General features: G+C 31.7%; 3 protein-coding genes across 7 annotated transcripts; 1 reads left to right on the forward strand and 2 right to left on the reverse strand.

Moving 5' to 3' along the window:
• Nucleotides 1-1690: 1690 nt before the first annotated feature.
• Nucleotides 1691-5855, reverse strand: LOC11418854 (uncharacterized). Of its 4 annotated transcripts, XM_003589605.3 has the most exons (8): nucleotides 5703-5795; nucleotides 4951-5089; nucleotides 4502-4765; nucleotides 4327-4388; nucleotides 4146-4224; nucleotides 3925-4063; nucleotides 3049-3162; nucleotides 1691-2186 (listed from the first exon to the last, which is right to left on the reverse strand). In XM_003589605.3, the coding sequence occupies exons 3-8, from the start codon at nucleotides 4669-4671 to the stop codon at nucleotides 1995-1997; spliced, it is 756 nt and encodes a 251-aa protein (XP_003589653.1). In that variant the 5' UTR covers nucleotides 4672-4765; nucleotides 4951-5089; nucleotides 5703-5795; the 3' UTR covers nucleotides 1691-1994. The 4 variants fall into 4 exon arrangements, with proteins under 4 accessions (XP_003589653.1, XP_024631316.1, XP_024631315.1 ...); XM_024775548.2 differs by lacking the exon at nucleotides 4951-5089 and having other exon boundaries at nucleotides 1696-2186; nucleotides 5703-5855; XM_024775547.2 differs by lacking the exons at nucleotides 4951-5089; nucleotides 5703-5795 and adding an exon at nucleotides 5477-5664 and having other exon boundaries at nucleotides 1696-2186.
• Nucleotides 5856-12838: 6983 nt separating this feature from the next.
• On the forward strand, nucleotides 12839-14700 carry LOC11424253 (MLP-like protein 328). Its single transcript, XM_003589607.4, has 2 exons — nucleotides 12839-13079; nucleotides 14170-14700. The coding sequence occupies exons 1-2, from the start codon at nucleotides 12890-12892 to the stop codon at nucleotides 14421-14423; spliced, it is 444 nt and encodes a 147-aa protein (XP_003589655.1). The 5' UTR covers nucleotides 12839-12889; the 3' UTR covers nucleotides 14424-14700.
• A 669-nt stretch (nucleotides 14701-15369) lies between these two features.
• On the reverse strand, nucleotides 15370-17708 carry LOC11419824 (protein C2-DOMAIN ABA-RELATED 9). 2 transcript variants are annotated; one of them, XM_039833909.1, is made up of 4 exons: nucleotides 17458-17708; nucleotides 16792-16827; nucleotides 16184-16279; nucleotides 15380-15892 (listed from the first exon to the last, which is right to left on the reverse strand). In XM_039833909.1, the coding sequence occupies exons 1-4, from the start codon at nucleotides 17572-17574 to the stop codon at nucleotides 15587-15589; spliced, it is 555 nt and encodes a 184-aa protein (XP_039689843.1). In that variant the 5' UTR covers nucleotides 17575-17708; the 3' UTR covers nucleotides 15380-15586. The 2 variants fall into 2 exon arrangements, with proteins under 2 accessions (XP_003589656.1, XP_039689843.1); XM_003589608.4 differs by lacking the exon at nucleotides 16792-16827 and having other exon boundaries at nucleotides 15370-15892; nucleotides 17458-17692.
• Between the last annotated feature and the right edge of the window lie 508 nt (nucleotides 17709-18216).

Raw genomic sequence — 18216 nt, forward strand, 5'->3', positions numbered from 1 at the left:
TCTCTTGATGCAGTAACTAAGGCAGGTTGCAACCGATGAGCAAAATAGTGGACATAGTAAGTATAATGACAATCTTTCATAAAAAGTGTTTGTAAACCATTTCATTCTCCTCTCATATTGCTAGCATCGTCATACCACGAATGTTAGAAACATCAAGGTTATATCGACCACATATAGCGTCCTTAAGTGTTAAGGAAGCAGTGTCATTAACACGTACCACATCAAAAAATCTCTCCCTGTATAAAACCAGCTTTATCAACAAATCTTAACACGAGCCATTTGTTCCTTTTTTGACTCATCATGAGTTTCATCAACAACGATGCAAAATTTAGAATCACCAATTTCTTCACGAATATATTTTCTCACCCTACTAGAAAGAATTTACAAGAGCTCTTTTTGAATTTGATGTTAAGTATATTTGCAATTTTCTAGAGCATTTTTCAACACAACTTTTGCAACTTCATCATTGTAGGATGCTAAAAGTTTTTAACAATTCAAAAAAATTACCTTAATTTTTCTGACCTCATTTCTTTGTCTCCAACTAAACTCAACACAGAAGTTTGTGAACAAGAAGGAAAACTACGATTACAAACTAATATAACGTATCTAAATTATGTAACACCTTCTTGATTATTGTTGAAGGCATTTAGTGCAAGTTTTGAGTCAAGCTCGAAGTAAAAGCTGTAAGTACATATCGATGACCCGCTGAATTGCATGATACAACCCAAGTGCATCGTCCACGTCAACAAGGTACAACAGAGAAAATCAGTCTTGACGAGCATGAATACTCCTTCCTCACCTTGCAAACACATCCCATTACTTGTTCTATTTTCCTGGTTGGAGAACAAATCGTCTACGTTGTATTTAAATCTACCTCGTTGTGGTCGTTGCAATCTCACCTACGCATAACAAACTGCCGCCTCACAATGTCGCATCCCTGCTGTTACGGAAGTGGAGTGCTGGTCTATATTACCTGCTATTTGCTGTTGAGTACGACCAGTAGGAGAATTAGATTGGCCCGACGACAAGTGGTTGTCGTTGCATTCGCTGCCAAGCAGTCCTCCATTAAACGGCGCGCCCACTCGACAACTTGCAAACTTAACTCTGTTACATCTTGCCACACTTGAGATTACCATATTTCCACATACTCCAAAAAACTAGCAGCCATTGTTGGTCATGCCCCGGCGTGAGCTGCTGTAGCAACAAGAAAATAGCTTCAACTGTTGTATTAGTTTCCATGCTTTATGTATTGCGTCCCACAGAGGGAAGACATTCAAAGATCACATGTGCAAAGTCTTCGTGTGCTTGTGCAGAATCGCAACTAACACAATTAGTAGGTTGTAATTGTACGTAATCTTTACATTGATAGGTTGTTGTTTCCATAAGCAAGAACTGAACGTAAAGTCCACAAAATAGCCTTAAAAGTGAAGTATAAATACAACAAAGTTTCTGTCGATATTTGTACACTTGAAAATTAGCCAAGTATAAATACAACAACAAAACAAAATAGAAAATTAATCGTAAGAAAAATAGAAAATTAGTAGTATATATATTATATACACACCAACTAAAATAAAATGCATCATATCATATATTACACGCATTCCAAATTCAAATCTCTTCAAAAGAAAAAACGATAAGTATTATTTATAGAAACAATATAGATTAAGATAGAAATTATAATGGAAGATGTTTAATAATTGGAATTTCATTAAGGAACAATATTAACGGCCAGTTTTTTCTATGCAAATCCCTTTCTCCAATAAATTAACTAATGAACATCCAACTACAACTGAAGAAAGTAAAAAAAAAATACTGGGGAAACTAATCTGAAATAAACCCAGCTACAATATAAACATAACCCAAAATGATAATGAACTACTTTATAATCTTAACCATTGCTTGTTACACGGTGAATTCGACAAATTATGTTGATGCTGTTCATACTCTGCACATAATGGATGCTTTCCACAATTTTATTAGAGTATGCACATCTACTCAAGAAGCTTATTGCAGGTGCCTACACCAACAGCAGCAGCAAGATGCCATGCAGCATGAAGGTATGGAGTTTTAGGGAATAAATCATCGGCTACAAAAAGCATGCCCCCCATTAATGATGACATTTTGTGCACAGTGTGAGCCATTCTCAAGTCTGGATCTTTCAATGCCCTTTTAGCAAATGCTACCTGAAGAAGCAATATTTCGTAAAACAAGGAAAGCATAGTTATAAAAAAAATGTTTATGTAAGTATGTTTATGCATATTATTTGTGCTCTTTAGTTAATCTAACAATTACATCTAGAACATGGTGTTTGGCAATCATGGTAAAGTATTCACCGGCTTTGCCGATGAGATGGCCAATCTTGGTTGGAGAATTTGACTAGCCACTTTTAGTGATGTCTCCCCTCCGGGCCTTGTGCTTCCCATCCACAAAACTCGAATTTAAGACTTTATTTTAAGGGATCCAAGTCTAGTTCTACTCGGAATGTAATACTGAATTCTCAAACATATTTATTCAGTATGTGGTCAATTACAAAAACAAATCAACAGTCGTATAACATAAAACATAGACACGCCTTATTCTTATAAGCATCATTTTCATTATTGTCGTCACATGTACTTAAACGATGTGAGATGATCAAATTATTGTCAGTATTAATGGTTGTGGGGACAAATCCTCCTAGATAGTAACACTTTAAATAGGATCTTGAAGATTCAAAAGAATATACTCTTAGAGACAAAAAAGCATTATGGTATATGCCACTTTTTATGCCTACCAACCCATGTTTAGAACATACTTACTAGACATATTATAAGATACTTCAATATTTATTTATCGGTTATTAACTTTGCAGTTTGTAATTTTTCCATTTTTTTTTTACTTTTAAAACGAAATAAAATAACTTTCCCATATCTGTTGTGTGGTATATACCTGGAAATATAATGCTAATTATTTAACTTGGTCTATATGCTTTATTGGAGCAGCATGATTATCTATTAAAGCAATGAACACTAAATTTCCATTTGCAAATATTTGAAAGCAATTTACCTCCATCATCCCAGTGTGAATAAGTGTAACCATTAATGGATTAACTGGAAGAAATGCTGCAGATGCCGCCATCAGCAACTTCGGGTTTTCGTTTCTGAGAGCTCTTGACAGACACTGCAGTACAATTTTATAGAAAATAGGATATCAGATTGATTTATTCACAAACTAAAATAATAACAAATTAGGCCATAAAAGAAAAATGTAAAACTTGAGATATAGGAAAAAACATTCTATATTGCATTACTTGAGGAGATGGAGTGTGATCAGAGGAAAATGCAAGCAGGCTAAATTCAATGTTAAGTTAATCGGAAAAAATTAAGAAATAACTTCCTGAGCAGTTAATTATATGAGTTACAGAAGTTAATTAAGAACGATGCAAGGTGGAAGACAACCATTGAATTTATGTGAAAAAATAACAAGGCATCTTCTGCATATAATTGTACAAACCACATATGAATAAGGTGACGTAGACGAACCAATGAGCCAATACTTGATGGGATATACGAAAATAGATATGACAAATGAAAAATAGTCTATGGGGACAAGTCTGTACGAGTAAAAGTGCTAAAAAATTTAGTGGTAAGCAAGACACATTGTGGAAAAATAAAAAAGATCTAGGTTTTGTTTTAGCACATCTAAATCAATTAATAATTTAACTTTCTCCGTATGCAAAGTGCAACACATGTGCAGAACATTCGAAATACACAAGTAGTATGCATTCGTTATTTCCTACCCAGAGCTGGATAGATTGGTTGCGGCGACACATTTTATAGTAACTTGGAGCATATCCAAGTCCCGAATATAAAATACATAGTCGGGGTTTTGCATATTTTTTAATAGCCTTCAGTTATGTCTATATATGGATGTGCTACTTACAACAGTTGTTGTAGCTATCATTGTGTAGTCAAGCCATCTCAAATATTTCCTCAGTTTCCCTCTTGAACAATGATACACACTTGACGCCACTCCAACTCCAATTAATGAATTGGCATACAACTTACAACTGAGATTCTTCCTACATTGCAAAAAAAAATCATCAGACAACTAAGATATCTTTCTAGCCAAAGGAATTTAAGATGATTGGGGGAAAATATTACCTTGGGGCATTCACTCCAAGAGCTATAAAAGGAATTGAAGTAAGCACATTTGCAATTGTTTCAGCAAGATGTTGATCACCTGATACGGGGACATAGCAATATATCAATTATTTACGATGCATAAGACTATATTATTCTAAGGAAAACAAGAACAACGTCAAATGGAAAGAAAATTTCTTACCATGACAACTAGCACTGCAATGGATGGGTCTCAAGCATGCTGGTCTTTGTTGCCATACCCGTCTACAAGTATTGTAGTTGGTTAGTATTCAGGGTTTAGAAAATTTTGAAATTCCTTATACTATCACAAAAAAATAACAATCAATGAAAAAAAGTGCGCTATATATTTCACTCACTGCATTAACAGAAGCTGATTTGCTTCGGTAGTTGAAGGTCCACCTGTTGATGGATGAAGACCTCCAGTTTGATTACTCTCTGTCAAAGAAAACGGTGAATGAGGCACCACGTGAACCCCATGGACACCCTCAAGGGCTCTACTATGATTCAGTGTCCTCTGTTGACTCATGTGCTTGACTAGACCAGATGCAATTCAACTTCTGGGCCAGCAATTTCTTGCTGGCACCAGTTGGTTCAAGAGTGCTGTATGCTACTCAATAATTCTGTGATAAAAATATTATCATTAATTCATAACAAAATCTAAAACATGTATGTAGTTTTAACCACAAAAAAATGCTAGATACACATATTAATATAACAAATTATATCATCAACAAAAAAAGTACAACATATTACAATAAAAATCTAACTATATAACCTTCCGGTATTAGCTGTAATCAAACATTACCAGATTATGTACATGTCAAATGATTTATCATGATCAAAATTAGGTTCGGAACCAACTCTGTATGTTTGGAATCAAGGTGTGTTTGACAAAGTCACGGCGCGGAGCTTCAAAGCTTACCTTCAGCAAAATCACCGTGATTCTGTCAAATTCACGGCGAATCCAAACATGTCAAATAACTGAAATGCAGACCCTCTGATGTCATGTTTTAAATTCAATGCGTTCAGATATGAAAGCACAATAATTTAATTTTAGCATAAATCACAAAATGTTGGAGAAAAAAAACAAAAGATTATTGCTGTACTCCAAATTTTTCATTAAATCAAACTATAAGAATAAGAATAATGATGAAACAAGCACTAATCAAACAATTATGTTCCAGAAAACTAGTAATTAATTATTTAGTTCACAATTTTAACCCGAAAATATCCCTTTAATTGAAGTCTAACAGCAATAACAACAATGAAACAGGGGAAATAAATTAATAATAAAATATTGGAGTGTGGAGAGAGAGAGAGAGAACCTGAACCTGAAGGAAAGTAAATAAATTAATACTGAGAAGTAGTAAAATACTAAAATGAAGAAATGAGAATATGTGTTTATTTATAGGGGAAGTGAGATTAGGTAGTGGCGGTTGATTTCAGTTGGTAAAAAAATAATCAAGAAGAAGCGCTTTTTACTGAAAAGCGCGTTTTGATTTTGAGAAGAAACAAAAAAGGAAAAAGGGATAGAATAAGAGAGAGGAAGATGCTTACTTAAGTCGGGAATCTTCTATATCGCTCCACGCATATTCGGCTTATTTTGGATCACTCTAATTTCACGCACCAATCAAACCAGCTATTATTTGTTGTATGGGACTACTAATCCTTTGATGTCTTCTTTATTCAACTCCAACAAGTCAAAATACTTGCTTCCGTCGGCTTCAATTACAAATGAAAAATTATTTCTTAATGGCTTTTAAATTATTAAAGAGTAAATAGTTACATTGGTCCTAACTTTACACCTCGTTATCGTAAAGATCTTTGACTTATGATTAAATACAAAGTAATTCCTGAATGTGTACTTCCATGATCACTTTAATCTCTGACGTTAAATAATTATGTTGACGTGACAAAAGTTTTATGGTGACAAGGAGTATGAGGTGTCACAGGGACTAAAGTGGAGGTAAAAAATTGTCACTTTGATCCCTCAACCGAAAATTAATATCCCTAAACCGCAAATCAATATCCTTAAACTTGTCTCAACGAAGTGTTGCTCTTTGTTAAGAATTGTGTCATCTTCCTCGTTGAAGTTGTTCTGTGGTTGAGGGAGACTTGATGTTAGGTCATTGACTGTACATACTTATTATCAGTTATGTCCCTGACAGTAAACACTTATTGTTACTAAGGTCCCTGATAATAAACACTTACAGCACAAAGTAGGTCTGCTATGATTTATTTTATATCAGTTTATCAATTTTAGCAATATCAAGAATTATTTCAGACTTTCAGATCTGGTTATGAATCACATTTTTTCAAATTTTGTATTTGTATTTCTTGAATTCCTTCATGGTTTCTTCTTTTTAATCTCAAGGTTAACTTCAAATTATACTATTTAAATTTTTTAAGAAAGATTGTTATCTTCAGAATACATATTCAACTAAACTTCAATTGATTATTTACAAATATTGTCCCAATATATTTATTTAAGCATGTGCATTTCTGCAGTATGATTGCAGAACATAAACTTAAGAAACTTGATTCAGTATATGTTTTTATATTAGCAATTATAATAATCACTCATATAATGCCAAACCTGTTATGTCCCAAACCTGTAAGTGTTTACTGTCAGGGACCTTAGTAACAGTAAGTGTTTACTGTTAGGGACATAACTGATAGTAAGTATGCACAATCAGTGATCTAACAGCAAGTCTCCCGCAACCACATAACAACTTCATTGAGGAAGATTACCTAGTTCTTGGCGAAGAGCAACACTTCATTGCGACGAGTTTGTAGATATTGATTTTCGGTTCAGGGATATTGATTTTCTGTTCAGGGATCAAAGTGACAATTTTCTACTTTCACTTTAGTCATTGTGAACCTCATACCCCTTGTCAGAATAAAACCTTTTCCACGTCATCAGTTAACAGAATTATTTAACGTCGGGGACTAAAGTGATAACGAAAGTGCCCATTCAGGGACTATTTTGTATTTAATTTTGAGTCATGGACCTTTGTGACAGCGAGGTGCATAGTCAAGGATCAAAGTGACCATTTACTCATAATTAAATCGTTGCGTGTTTTTGGCTTTCATCTCTATACAGTTTTTTTGTTGCAAAACAAATCTTGTAGGTTCTAAACTTTTTTACTTTGGTCCTTGTCGTCACCATCTGTTACAAAAACGCACATGTGTCTAACGGAGGTTGACATGATGATATTGGTTGATGTGTTCATCCATGTTACCCTTCACCAGATTTAAATAACCAAATCCAAAAATAAAAATTGACGGAGGGAATAAATTAAAAAAAAAAACGTAATCAAGAAAGATTTAAATTAAAAACTCTTTTTTCTTCCATTCCTCACTTCCAGCTTCTTCTTTATCTTCCATGTTCTTCATCTTCCTCGTCCTTGTAATCACATACTTAAGAATGTGTTCATTATCCATTGCTAACTCTTCTTCAATTGAAGCCATACCGAGTGGACAAATATAATACACACAAATTATGTCTATGTGTATATTACATTTATTCTTATGTATTTCAACAAAAGTCAGTCAAGGTGTGGATATGAGGAAGGTGTTGGGATTGAGGTGGTCTTAACTTCAATGTTTATACTACTTGTTCTTAACAAGCAGTATAAAAAAGACAATTGTTCGTGTAAACATAAAGAAAATCATTATGGTTTTAAACTTAAAATTAAAAGTTCAAAACTAAGCAATGCTAATAAAGATCAGGTTAAAATTCAGTTGGCTAGCAGTTTCTTAGGGCATAACTTGGTTAAGATACTTTTTTTTTTTTTTACATTTTCCATCGATCTCATCATTGGAACTTGGTTAAGATACTGGTCTGCAAGAAACTTGATGCTAAAGCATTTACAACATTTTAGGACCATTTGGCCTAAAGGGTTTTTCAACACTTCTATCATGATTAACATTAAGAGTAATACTCTTTCGAGGTTTATCCTTACTATGTTAATCATACAACATAAAAATGTCAAAACTTTCCAATGAAATTGAAGGTTACTCTTAGACATTCAACATTTTTATCTTTTTAGAGCATAAAACCTTAATTCATACTGAACAAGAATATTGATTCCTTTCCTCTTTTGATCTCAAGGAACTTGCAATAAAACAAAAGTGGTCATGTTTCATTTTAAAGATTTGAGTTTGAACAACTTGTTCAAAGGGAGGCTTATATATTAAAGCAAAATTAACATGCAAACATATTTATAACCTCGTTATCCAATAACTAAAAAATGATTTAGACCATGGTGAGCTTAGTAAACATAATAGAAATGGAATAGATTAAAAACAAATTCATTATATATAGCATCAATCAAATGTAAGTTCAATGTTACAGAGAAGAAGATTACAACAATGAGTTTTTTGCATGAGAACTACTCACTTAGTAACTACTCCTAAGGTTATGGAATCAGGGTTGAGCTACAAAGTAATCCTTCAGTGGCCCCACTCATCCTTATATTAAGCATAAGAATATTCCTTATCTTTTGAGAATGTACTATTTGATTAATAGAGGAGTCTCATAACTTGAGCCACAAGTAATCCTTTAGTGGCTCCACTCATCCGCATATTCCCTTGTAGCATCCAAATGCATTCCAAGGCTACAACATAAACTACAATGCTATATCATTCACCCAAATTTTCAACTACTGATGCAACTTGTCAAGTACCAAGCACTTACTAGTATAAAAGACTCCTAAGACTTGAATAAACATAAAAAAACTTGAATGAAACAATAAAAGACTCACTAAGTTAAGGAGGAATATGGAATGAATCAACTTAAAGAATACTTAAATTATGGGTAAAATCAAAGGTAATAACCAACAAAATTGCATATTATCACAACCCTAAACTTGAACATTGCTCGTTATCAAGTGATTTAACAATAAGTATTCAACAACATTCAAAAATCCTAGCCAAGAACCATGAAATTATACATTTAATCCTAGCCAACCCTTGTAAATACAACCTAAATTATTCCCCCTTTGGTGCATGTTGTTTGTGTGTGTGTGTGTGTTGTTGTTGTTCATACTTCTTGTTCTTTTGCTTCTATCATCATGCATATCAACTCTAACCTTGCTACCAAACATCAGACATAAATGTTTTTTTAGTTTTCTACCTTGTCACTTTTTTAGAATTTTTAGGGTATTCAGTACATTTAGGCACAATAATGATCAATCTCGACTCATTTTATATCTTTCTTTTTTATTTTTTATTTTTCAAGAATTAAAGATCAACAACCTTTTGGACATAATTACTAGGTAAGAGTCATCCTACTTAATCAGCTTGGTTGCCCTTTACTGTTTATACTTCTTTTTGTTTGAACTAAGTTGCCATTCCATATATATGTTTATCCCTTATTTTGTTTTTGGGCAACTTTCCTTTTATGCTAGTCTTGGGGCATTTCAAACTAATGATTAACTATCAAAGTTCTTGCATTTCCCTCGAATGATTATCAACAATCAACATCTTTCCTCAAAGGAGAACCTTATTGTTAGAACCAAAAGGGTTTTTTCTAAGTTGCATGTCAAAGGGTTCAAAAGTTTCTATCGATTCACCATAATTGTCCTCATAGGGTCCCAACTCAAGTTAAAATAAAATACTACAATTCAAGCACAAGGTTTCGGTGTCAAATAAGCGTTAATTTATCTATATAATTCAGAATACTTATTAACTTATTTTACAAGAAACCCATTTGGGTTGATCTAGTGGTATTGGCTTGGGACCTGAAAGTGTGTTCCTCCTCAAGGTCTTAGGTTCGATTCTCTCTAGTGCCAATTTGAAGGGGTTAGTTTAGCTTCTTCAAAAAACTTATTTTACAAGAATTTTCATGAAAACCCCCCGATTCTTGTAAATATTATAGAACCAAGTTTTTTTTATAGAGGTAAGCATGTCCATTACTTAGACGGTTCAGATCTTTCAACCATTATGAGATGAACAATGTCATCGCGTCTCATTAAAGGTTCTTCAAGTGTTGACGCGAGAATGTGTTGGCATGCACCAATCAATGGAGGCTGCACGCTGATGTGTGCAAACCTATGACGAGGCATTGAAGTGTGCGGAAAGAAAAAAAAAACAATAATTCAAGGTTTCAAGTCATTAAAATTTAATACAACACATAGCTCAAGTTCAGATGTGTGTGGATGTCATGTTGATTCCGTCGTCACCCCTTTACGATGTTTGGTACCCCTTGGGTCACACCCCAGGAGTCTTACATCCACTGTATAAACATCTAGGTAAGGTTTTTAATAAAGCAGTCTTACCAACTAATGATATAAGGTAAAGTTGGGATGTCAAATTTGTCTCAACACTTTATTTTTAGTATCTAGTTCTTAGCTGAATTTTATTCTTTGTTTTCACATAAGTCAATATGCAACGGTGTTTGGTGTTATTATTTTTAGATAGACGAAATGACAAAGTCAATATAAACTCGCACATAAGTGAACATGTTGGGGTTCGAACCCCAGTCATGGCGTTCGACTTAATAAATTCGACATTTTTATCAGTTGAACTATAACTTTTTTTTAGAGAAGTTGAGCTAGAACTTATGGAGTGTCGCTTGACTATATTATTACTAAAATCTTTTTTTTTGTCTAGTTAAAAAATCTTTAATTTGATTTATAAATTGTTAGTCTATCTCCTAGTTTGGTGACTAACTTGGTAGATATAGACAAATTTAGATACATTTATCCAAATTTATCCCCTTAAATAAATTTGTTATATTGTTAATGTTAATGAAAAATATTATTTCAAAATAAGTCATTGAAGAAGATAAGAATGATTTATTACAATTTGAAAGTTACAAACTTATACACCTATAATTTTGATAAAAATCATGATCAAAATAATTTTAAACAAAATCAAAATTTATCATAATTTACACACATTGGTGCAATAAAAAATGTCAATAGACGGGCGCAAAACTTAAATTATTTATTATGTTTATATGGTTTAAAGACAAATAAAAGAAAGTATGTGTGTAAAGATGACATTGAAGATTTACACACATTGCATAATCTGATGCTCCGTTCATTTTAAAACTGCAGTTGATCCTACTTCCTGTTACTGGATACCTCTACTGTGTGCTTCACCCATGCTTGTCTGCCATTTGTTTTCTTTTCTTTGAGAATTTAAGATCATGATTACCATTTTTTTGCTATAAAAGGAAAATTCCTCCGCAAGTGGTAGAAGTGGAACTAGTATAATCCCCAAGTACATATTCTTTTAACAACTAAATTAAAATCAATGCATCCCCGTGAGCTTAGCTCAGATGATAGAGATATTGCATATTATATGCAGGGGTCGGGGTTCAAACCCTAAACACCACTTCTCCACCTTTAAAATGTGTGAGTTCTAGACATTGTCTTTCTAAGAGTTGTGTTGCTCTCACTACTATTAATCAAGTACCCTAAACTAAGTGTTTGCCCATGTACAAGCCTCAAATGAGAGAGACTTTGAGCATGTAAAAGGGATTTTCAAGTTCAATTCAACTTGTAACAAAACCAAAACTATTGTCTCATAAGTACAATTATGAAATATTACATCAAATTTAATATGCCAAAGCGCATGGTTGAATCTTTAATAACATCCATAATAGTAGTATATTAAAAAGAGTCTTTAAATATGTTTCACGTGTACACATTTTTTTTTTTTAATAAAAGTACATTTTTATGACTCAATGACTCCAACAATAATAAACTAAAAAGAGTCTTTAAATAGATCAATTAATATATTTGTACTTTAACATCTGCATTTAAAAAATAAATAAAACAAAATTGAAAATAGTTAAAATCAAATGAATTGAGATGATGGAAACAACTTTTTATCTACTTGTTTTTCTATTTTAATTGTGGGACCATTAGTTGCTGAATAGATAATCCTTATATAGTTGTCTGAAATTAATAGGTGTTAATTTTTTCCTTCCTTCAATGGGAATCCTTAATAAATTGAGGTCCTTATTAAGTAAAAGATTTTGTTAACCGGTGCCCTCAAGGCAATGGTTAAGGAAACTATAATTATAAAATTTCTCTTGAAAATATAAGTTTTGACTTTTGATTAAGTAATAATTAATTACACTGCTTTTTATAAAAAATATTCCTTCTATTTCAAAATAAGTGTCACTTTAGCAAAAATAATTTGTTTCAAAATGAATGTCATTCTCACTTTTCAATGTATTGTCTGTTGATTACTTTTTTTCAATTGTACCCTTAATTATTATTATTATCCACACAACTTCCAAAGTATCATTTTGTAATTTAATTTATAATGATGACAAATGCACCAATAGCTAACGAGACTATTTTAGTAAAAATATCATATATTTGGACAACATTATTTCATTCCTTAATATGCGTGCAATTGATTAAAGTGACACTCATTTTAAAACGGATAGAGTACTTATTTTGGTTGCTTAACCAATGCCCTCATGGCATTAAAGTATCAAAACAAACATAATTTTGAACCAAATCAAAAGAATAATAATATAAAATATAATTTGATAAAAAAAAATAAAAATAGCCATCTGATTTATTGAACAGAATTAGCTTTTTGGTCGCAAATCCCATTACCATAGAATCTGATCTTCAATTAATATAACAAATAATCAAAAGTGACAAGGACAGTAACATTTTCTACAACTATAAATATGTAGCAAGCAGATTAGGAAAGTATTCCACAACTTGAAAGCTTGTACTTTTCAGTAAAGCTGTGTATATCTATCTGAAGTCATGGCTCAAATTTGTGTCCTTGAGGCAAGTGTGCAACTCAAATCGTGTCCTCAAAAGTTCTTCAACTTCCTCAAGAGCCAAAGTCAACATATTCCAAATAAAGCACAGAGTGAAAACGTGCATGGTGTTGAGATTCACAAAGGCGATTGGAAAACTCCTGGCTCTGTCAAGATTTGGAAATATAGCATAGGTTTGTCAAAATATATATATTTTTAGTATATTGAATTATTATTATTATTATTAACGAAAAGACGAATATTCACATGTCCGTCTATCTGCTTTTTTTATTGCGCTAACACGTGTAGATTATCAACGATATTTTATAGAAATTTTGCGTGTAAATTACAAACAATATTTTATATAAATTTTTTGATATAGATTAAAATTATAAGTATAGATATTTGTGACTTTTTTTTTTTTTGAGAGAAGATATTTGTGACTTGTAAATGTAACAAACTTAACAAATCATATTTATATTTTTCAATGACAATAATAATATAAAAAATATAACAAAAATTCTTATCTTTTTTAATAACACCAACAATATAACATTATTATTAAAAATTTTATTTAAGGATATAATTGGAATAACAAAAAAAATAGGTCCAAAATCTCCCCAAAACCCCCTATTTTATATATAGTATAGATTTAATTCATATCACTTGTTGGTATAAAAATGATTTACATGTACCTCTAAAATTGTTTTGCCGGATCATTTAATATATATATATAACCCAACTAGTCATGTGTTTTTAAACTCTTAAATAAGAAAACAACATATTATTCGATAATGGTGTAAAATATTTTTACAGTTACAAAAGTACATAAAGTTAGGTCATTGTCCCGTGAGCATAACTTAGTTGGTAGGACAGTGCATTATAATATGCAGGAGCCGAGGTTCGAACCGCGGACACCCCACTTATTAGCCACTAGGCTACCTGACCAAAAAAAAAAAAATCGCGTCATTATTATTTTATCATTAAAGTTGTTAGTGTATATGTGTGAGTGTTGTAAATTGGGAATTATTGAGGTCAATTTTTACACATAGAAATTATATTGTTTAATATGATTGTGCATTTTATAACTCCCATTAACTTTCTTGTATAAAGAAAGGTCCCTTTAATTTGCAATTTTATTTTTGAAACAAATAAAATAATTTGCAATCTTTGACTTGGTTTTACTTACCAATTGAACTCTAAATTATTATAGTCTATTATTTGACGTCTAAATCAACTTCATTTATTCGGTAATATATACTTATGGTCAATGTATTGATGCAGAAGGAAAGGAGGAGACCTTCAACGAAAGGATTGAAGTGGATGAAGTGAACAAGACTATAACATACGTTGCAGTGGGAGGGAATGTGTTGGAGTTGTATAAAAACTACAAGGCAATAGTGAACGTTGAGAATGGAAATTTAAAGTTGAGAATAGAATACGAGAAGCTTAATGATAACACTCCACCTCCAAAGAAATACCAGCAGTTTATTGTTAATATTGTTAGAGACCTTGATGGGAACTTAGTTAAAGGTTAACAATATATTCATCATTTACTCAAAAAATAAAAGTGAACTATATCTATCTATCTATCTATCATGTGTATGTGTGTATGTTTTCCCTATAAAAAAAGTGTGTGTGTTTTTCACACGGTTTTTTAAGTGGGTCAACCAACCAGTAGAAATTGGACAACGATTATTTTGTGGAAACTCACATTAAAATCATGAAAATAACTCAATAATGAAGGTGTATAAGAGGAGTGCGTAAAATAAGAATTTGAATTATATATATACATCGTGTGTCTGTTTAATTTGATCCAGTTGGGTTTATTAGTCTAGAAATGATATTTGTACAACCACTTTATTACAATTTTTTGACAACTTTCTCTCTCATGTTCACATTATATTCTTATTCTCTTTCTTCATTTTTCTCTCTCTATTGTTTTAGACCAATGAGAAGAGAAAAAATGAAAGTTGTCACCTATAAATGTACATATATCACTACTCTTATTAGTCTCATTTGTTTTGTGCTATTATGGTGTTGAGGCATCAACTTGTGTGTCTTGACTTACATATCAATACTGATGAGATCAATGCATATGTTTAAGGGATCAATAATATGTCATATACCATTTTGATCTTAGAATTCTAAGGTTTGACGACTCAATAACATTGTAGCAATAATAGAAGCAATAAAACTTAAGATATTTTTTTTTAAGAAGCTAAATTAGCCCATTTAAATTGACACTGGAGAGAATTGAATCTGAGGTCTCAAAGAGGAGCACACTCCTGGATCCCAAGTCAATACCACCAGATCAACCCAAATGGGTTACCTCCAAAATAATTAGAGTATATTATAATGTTTCAAAGTAGAGAATTGTTTTTTAAGATTTAAGATCTCGTCTAAAATGAATCAATATGTTGAATGAAGCTAACTTAAACACACAACAATATCAAACCTAGAATAATAAAGAATAAATATTTCTGCAAGCACGAATTACTAACTTCAATCTTATTGAATACGATCAATTACAGAGGTGTCATTATATAAATTACATAATAACCACATATATTACACCGCATTTTGTCATTGCACAAAAATCAAACTAAGATATATAAAGTCTAAGACTTAATATAATAATTTATGATATAATATTATAGAGTCGTTTGATTCATGCATTGGATATTGAAAGGGCAACAATTTACATTTGTGCCCCTAATAGACCTTTGCAACCTGGAACATCCACCCACTCAATTTCCACAACCAATTCTCCACTCTCAACATTTCTCAATCTTAGAATCATTTCTTGAAGGACTTTTCCATTTTTCCAAATGCAACTGCTCTCTTCAGCAAGGCAGTTAGTCCTATTTGCTTGAACCCTCTTGATTGCACAACCATTTGGAAGAGTATCCAACTTCATTTTTACACATTGAGTATATGGTTTCAAGTCTATCTCTGCATCGCCCATTTTGTCGTCTACAAAGAAAGTGTCTTTGTCAAATACTGTCTGCGGAGAGAAACAAAAATGCAACATCATCAACAAATAAGTTCATCGGGTTGTTTGTAAGAACTTGACTTTGTAACTTTAAAGATCAGAGTTCAAAAAATAGTTGTAAAATGACCATTAATATCAACGTTATTAATAATAATTTCTCAATCCTCAATTATTTTAAAAAGCAAATAAGCATTTAGTTATTGTGACTATATAACTTTATTTTTCTCTTCAAAGTGAAGCTATCATTCATAAATAAATTCACTGTAAATGCATGATAAGTTATATGGAGCTAGTTTTACTTACCAGACATATTGGAACTCTTACATCCCTTATTGAAAGGGTTAATTCTTCATTCCACTCAGGGTTGCAATTGTTTTTCACTACACGAGTCTTCAACTTCTGCATCAATGAAAAGAAAACAATAATCTTCACTTTATTTTAGAATTTGATAAAGTTCTTACATCTATAGTTGATTTTTATCCTCAAATTTATTGTTCAGCTTACTTTTAAATAAGGCTAATGCTATATAGCACGAAAAATGAAGCCACGAAATCCACGATACCACACAAACATCTGACAGTTTTTATTTAATTAAATATTAATTTGGTTTTTGGTGGAAAACATGGGTGGTGGTAAGTGTAATTCTTGGTTTTCGTGGTTTTGTGGTTCGTGGGAAAAAGCATTTTCCTTTAAATAAATGTATCAAAACAATCCATTTTTGTTATTGTAGAATCAAACACATATGAACCATTATGTGTGTTGCCACCAAACTTCGATTTAAAAACACACAATTCATATGTATAAAAAAAAAAAAGGTTGAATATGCAAATGTTTTTTGCAAATATCAAGAGTTTTGGTTTTAATCCTTGTAAAAATATATTTTTTGTTTTTAGACTCAAGAAATATACAACCTTTCGTTTTTTGTCCTTGTTCTTTTGTTTTCGTTCCTGTAAAATCAATTTATAGTATTTGATTTTAGTCTCTGAAAATAGTGACTAAAATGAATATTATAAAGACTAATTTCAACATGAACAAATTTTATAGAGACTAGAACAGGACGCAAAAGACCAAAACAAAAAATTATATATTTAAATTGGCTTTAAACCTAAAAGAGAGCATGTATTTCAAATGAGTAGCAAAGTTCTAGATTTTACTAATCAGTTTTATCCCTAAGCACCAATCATCATCATTCCTAAAACAACTGTATTGAATTTACTCTTCGCTTTTATGTTACAAATTTACAAAGCAAAGCAAAGGAAAAGCTGAACCAGACCATAAGGTTTTGGACATTCCTAATCTTAACAATATCACCAATAACATGATTATGTAGAGCATAAAATTCTCAAGAAAATAAGAATTACGTGCATGTTCATAAACCCCGTGAATTTGACGGAATCATAATGACATCGTGATTTTGTTGAAGTTCTAAAATATAATTTTTTTTAACAAAATCACGGTGGCAGATGATGATTCTGTCAAGTCAATCTAAACGTTGACTATAAAATTTATCTTTCTAAATTCTTAAAGATGAAGAACACAAACTCTTAAGAGAAAAATAGAGAAAGCAAGGATCGAACCTGTTCATGGCCAATATTGACAACAACATAAGGGTCGCTGGAATTAGAATCACGAATTGCAAGATTAATACCTCTTTTAATACGAAGTTTTAGAAGACCAAGAACATTATTATCCATGCCTACAAAATGACTTGCTAAAAGGATTTGATTATGAAGTTTAAGGAGCTTCTTTGGGGGTTAAAATAGAAAGCACAAACGTGTGAAAACAGCTAACATAACACAACAGAAAATTGGACCCTACTAATGGAATCTTAGTACATATAATAATTATGTTTTTTTAATGCTTTGGTCGTAACAAAATGTCTAAAGAAAAGAAGAAAAAAACAAAGTGCTACCGACCTCTATTTAGTTTTGGCATGTAGCAATCTATTTTAGTGATTCTTGTGTATCCAATCTGTTCTCTTTCTTCTTAGCCTCTCCTATCCCTACATAGTTGCTAGATCGCAAAATAATATATCCACGTTTTTTTTTCCTTTGCAAAACAAACCTCTCTTCTACCATGTGGATGTCTTATCATGTTTATTACATGTACATGAACCTAACCCAATTTATTTTAGGGTATTTGTAATAGCGTTCTCAGAACACTTTTTAAGGATATCAAATTACGAAATTATTCTTTTAAAAAATTAAATACTTTCATTTTTAATATATTGAATATACAAATTTTTATACAAACTTATTATTTAAGGTTTATTAAAGAGTGTCTTGAAAGCACTCGTTAACATTTTCTTTTAATTTATAGGAAAAATTAGCACGTGG

This window comes from Medicago truncatula, chromosome 1 (genome assembly GCF_003473485.1).
Source record: "Medicago truncatula cultivar Jemalong A17 chromosome 1, MtrunA17r5.0-ANR, whole genome shotgun sequence".
NCBI classification, from domain to species: Eukaryota; Viridiplantae; Streptophyta; class Magnoliopsida; order Fabales; family Fabaceae; genus Medicago; species Medicago truncatula.

Excerpts from the sequence above, each read along its gene's own strand:
- LOC11418854 (XM_003589605.3), bottom strand. The coding sequence starts at position 4,671 with ATGAGTCAACAGAGGACACTGAATCATAGTAGAGCCCTTGAGGGTGTC. Across the intron at positions 4,225-4,326 it reads TTGCAGTGCTAGTTGTCATG|GTGATCAACATCTTGCTGAA; the intron begins GTAAGAAATTTT and ends TCCCCGTATCAG. Across the intron at positions 4,064-4,145 it reads CTTGGAGTGAATGCCCCAAG|GAAGAATCTCAGTTGTAAGT; the intron begins GTAATATTTTCC and ends TTTGCAATGTAG.
- LOC11424253 (XM_003589607.4), top strand. The coding sequence starts at position 12,890 with ATGGCTCAAATTTGTGTCCTTGAGGCAAGTGTGCAACTCAAATCGTGT. Across the intron at positions 13,080-14,169 it reads GATTTGGAAATATAGCATAG|AAGGAAAGGAGGAGACCTTC; the intron begins GTTTGTCAAAAT and ends GTATTGATGCAG.
- LOC11419824 (XM_039833909.1), bottom strand. The coding sequence starts at position 17,574 with ATGGATAATAATGTTCTTGGTCTTCTAAAACTTCGTATTAAAAGAGGT. Across the intron at positions 16,828-17,457 it reads TCAATATTGGCCATGAACAG|GAACGAAAACAAAAGAACAA; the intron begins GTTCGATCCTTG and ends TTGATTTTACAG. Across the intron at positions 16,280-16,791 it reads ACAAGGACAAAAAACGAAAG|AAGTTGAAGACTCGTGTAGT; the intron begins GTTGTATATTTC and ends TCATTGATGCAG.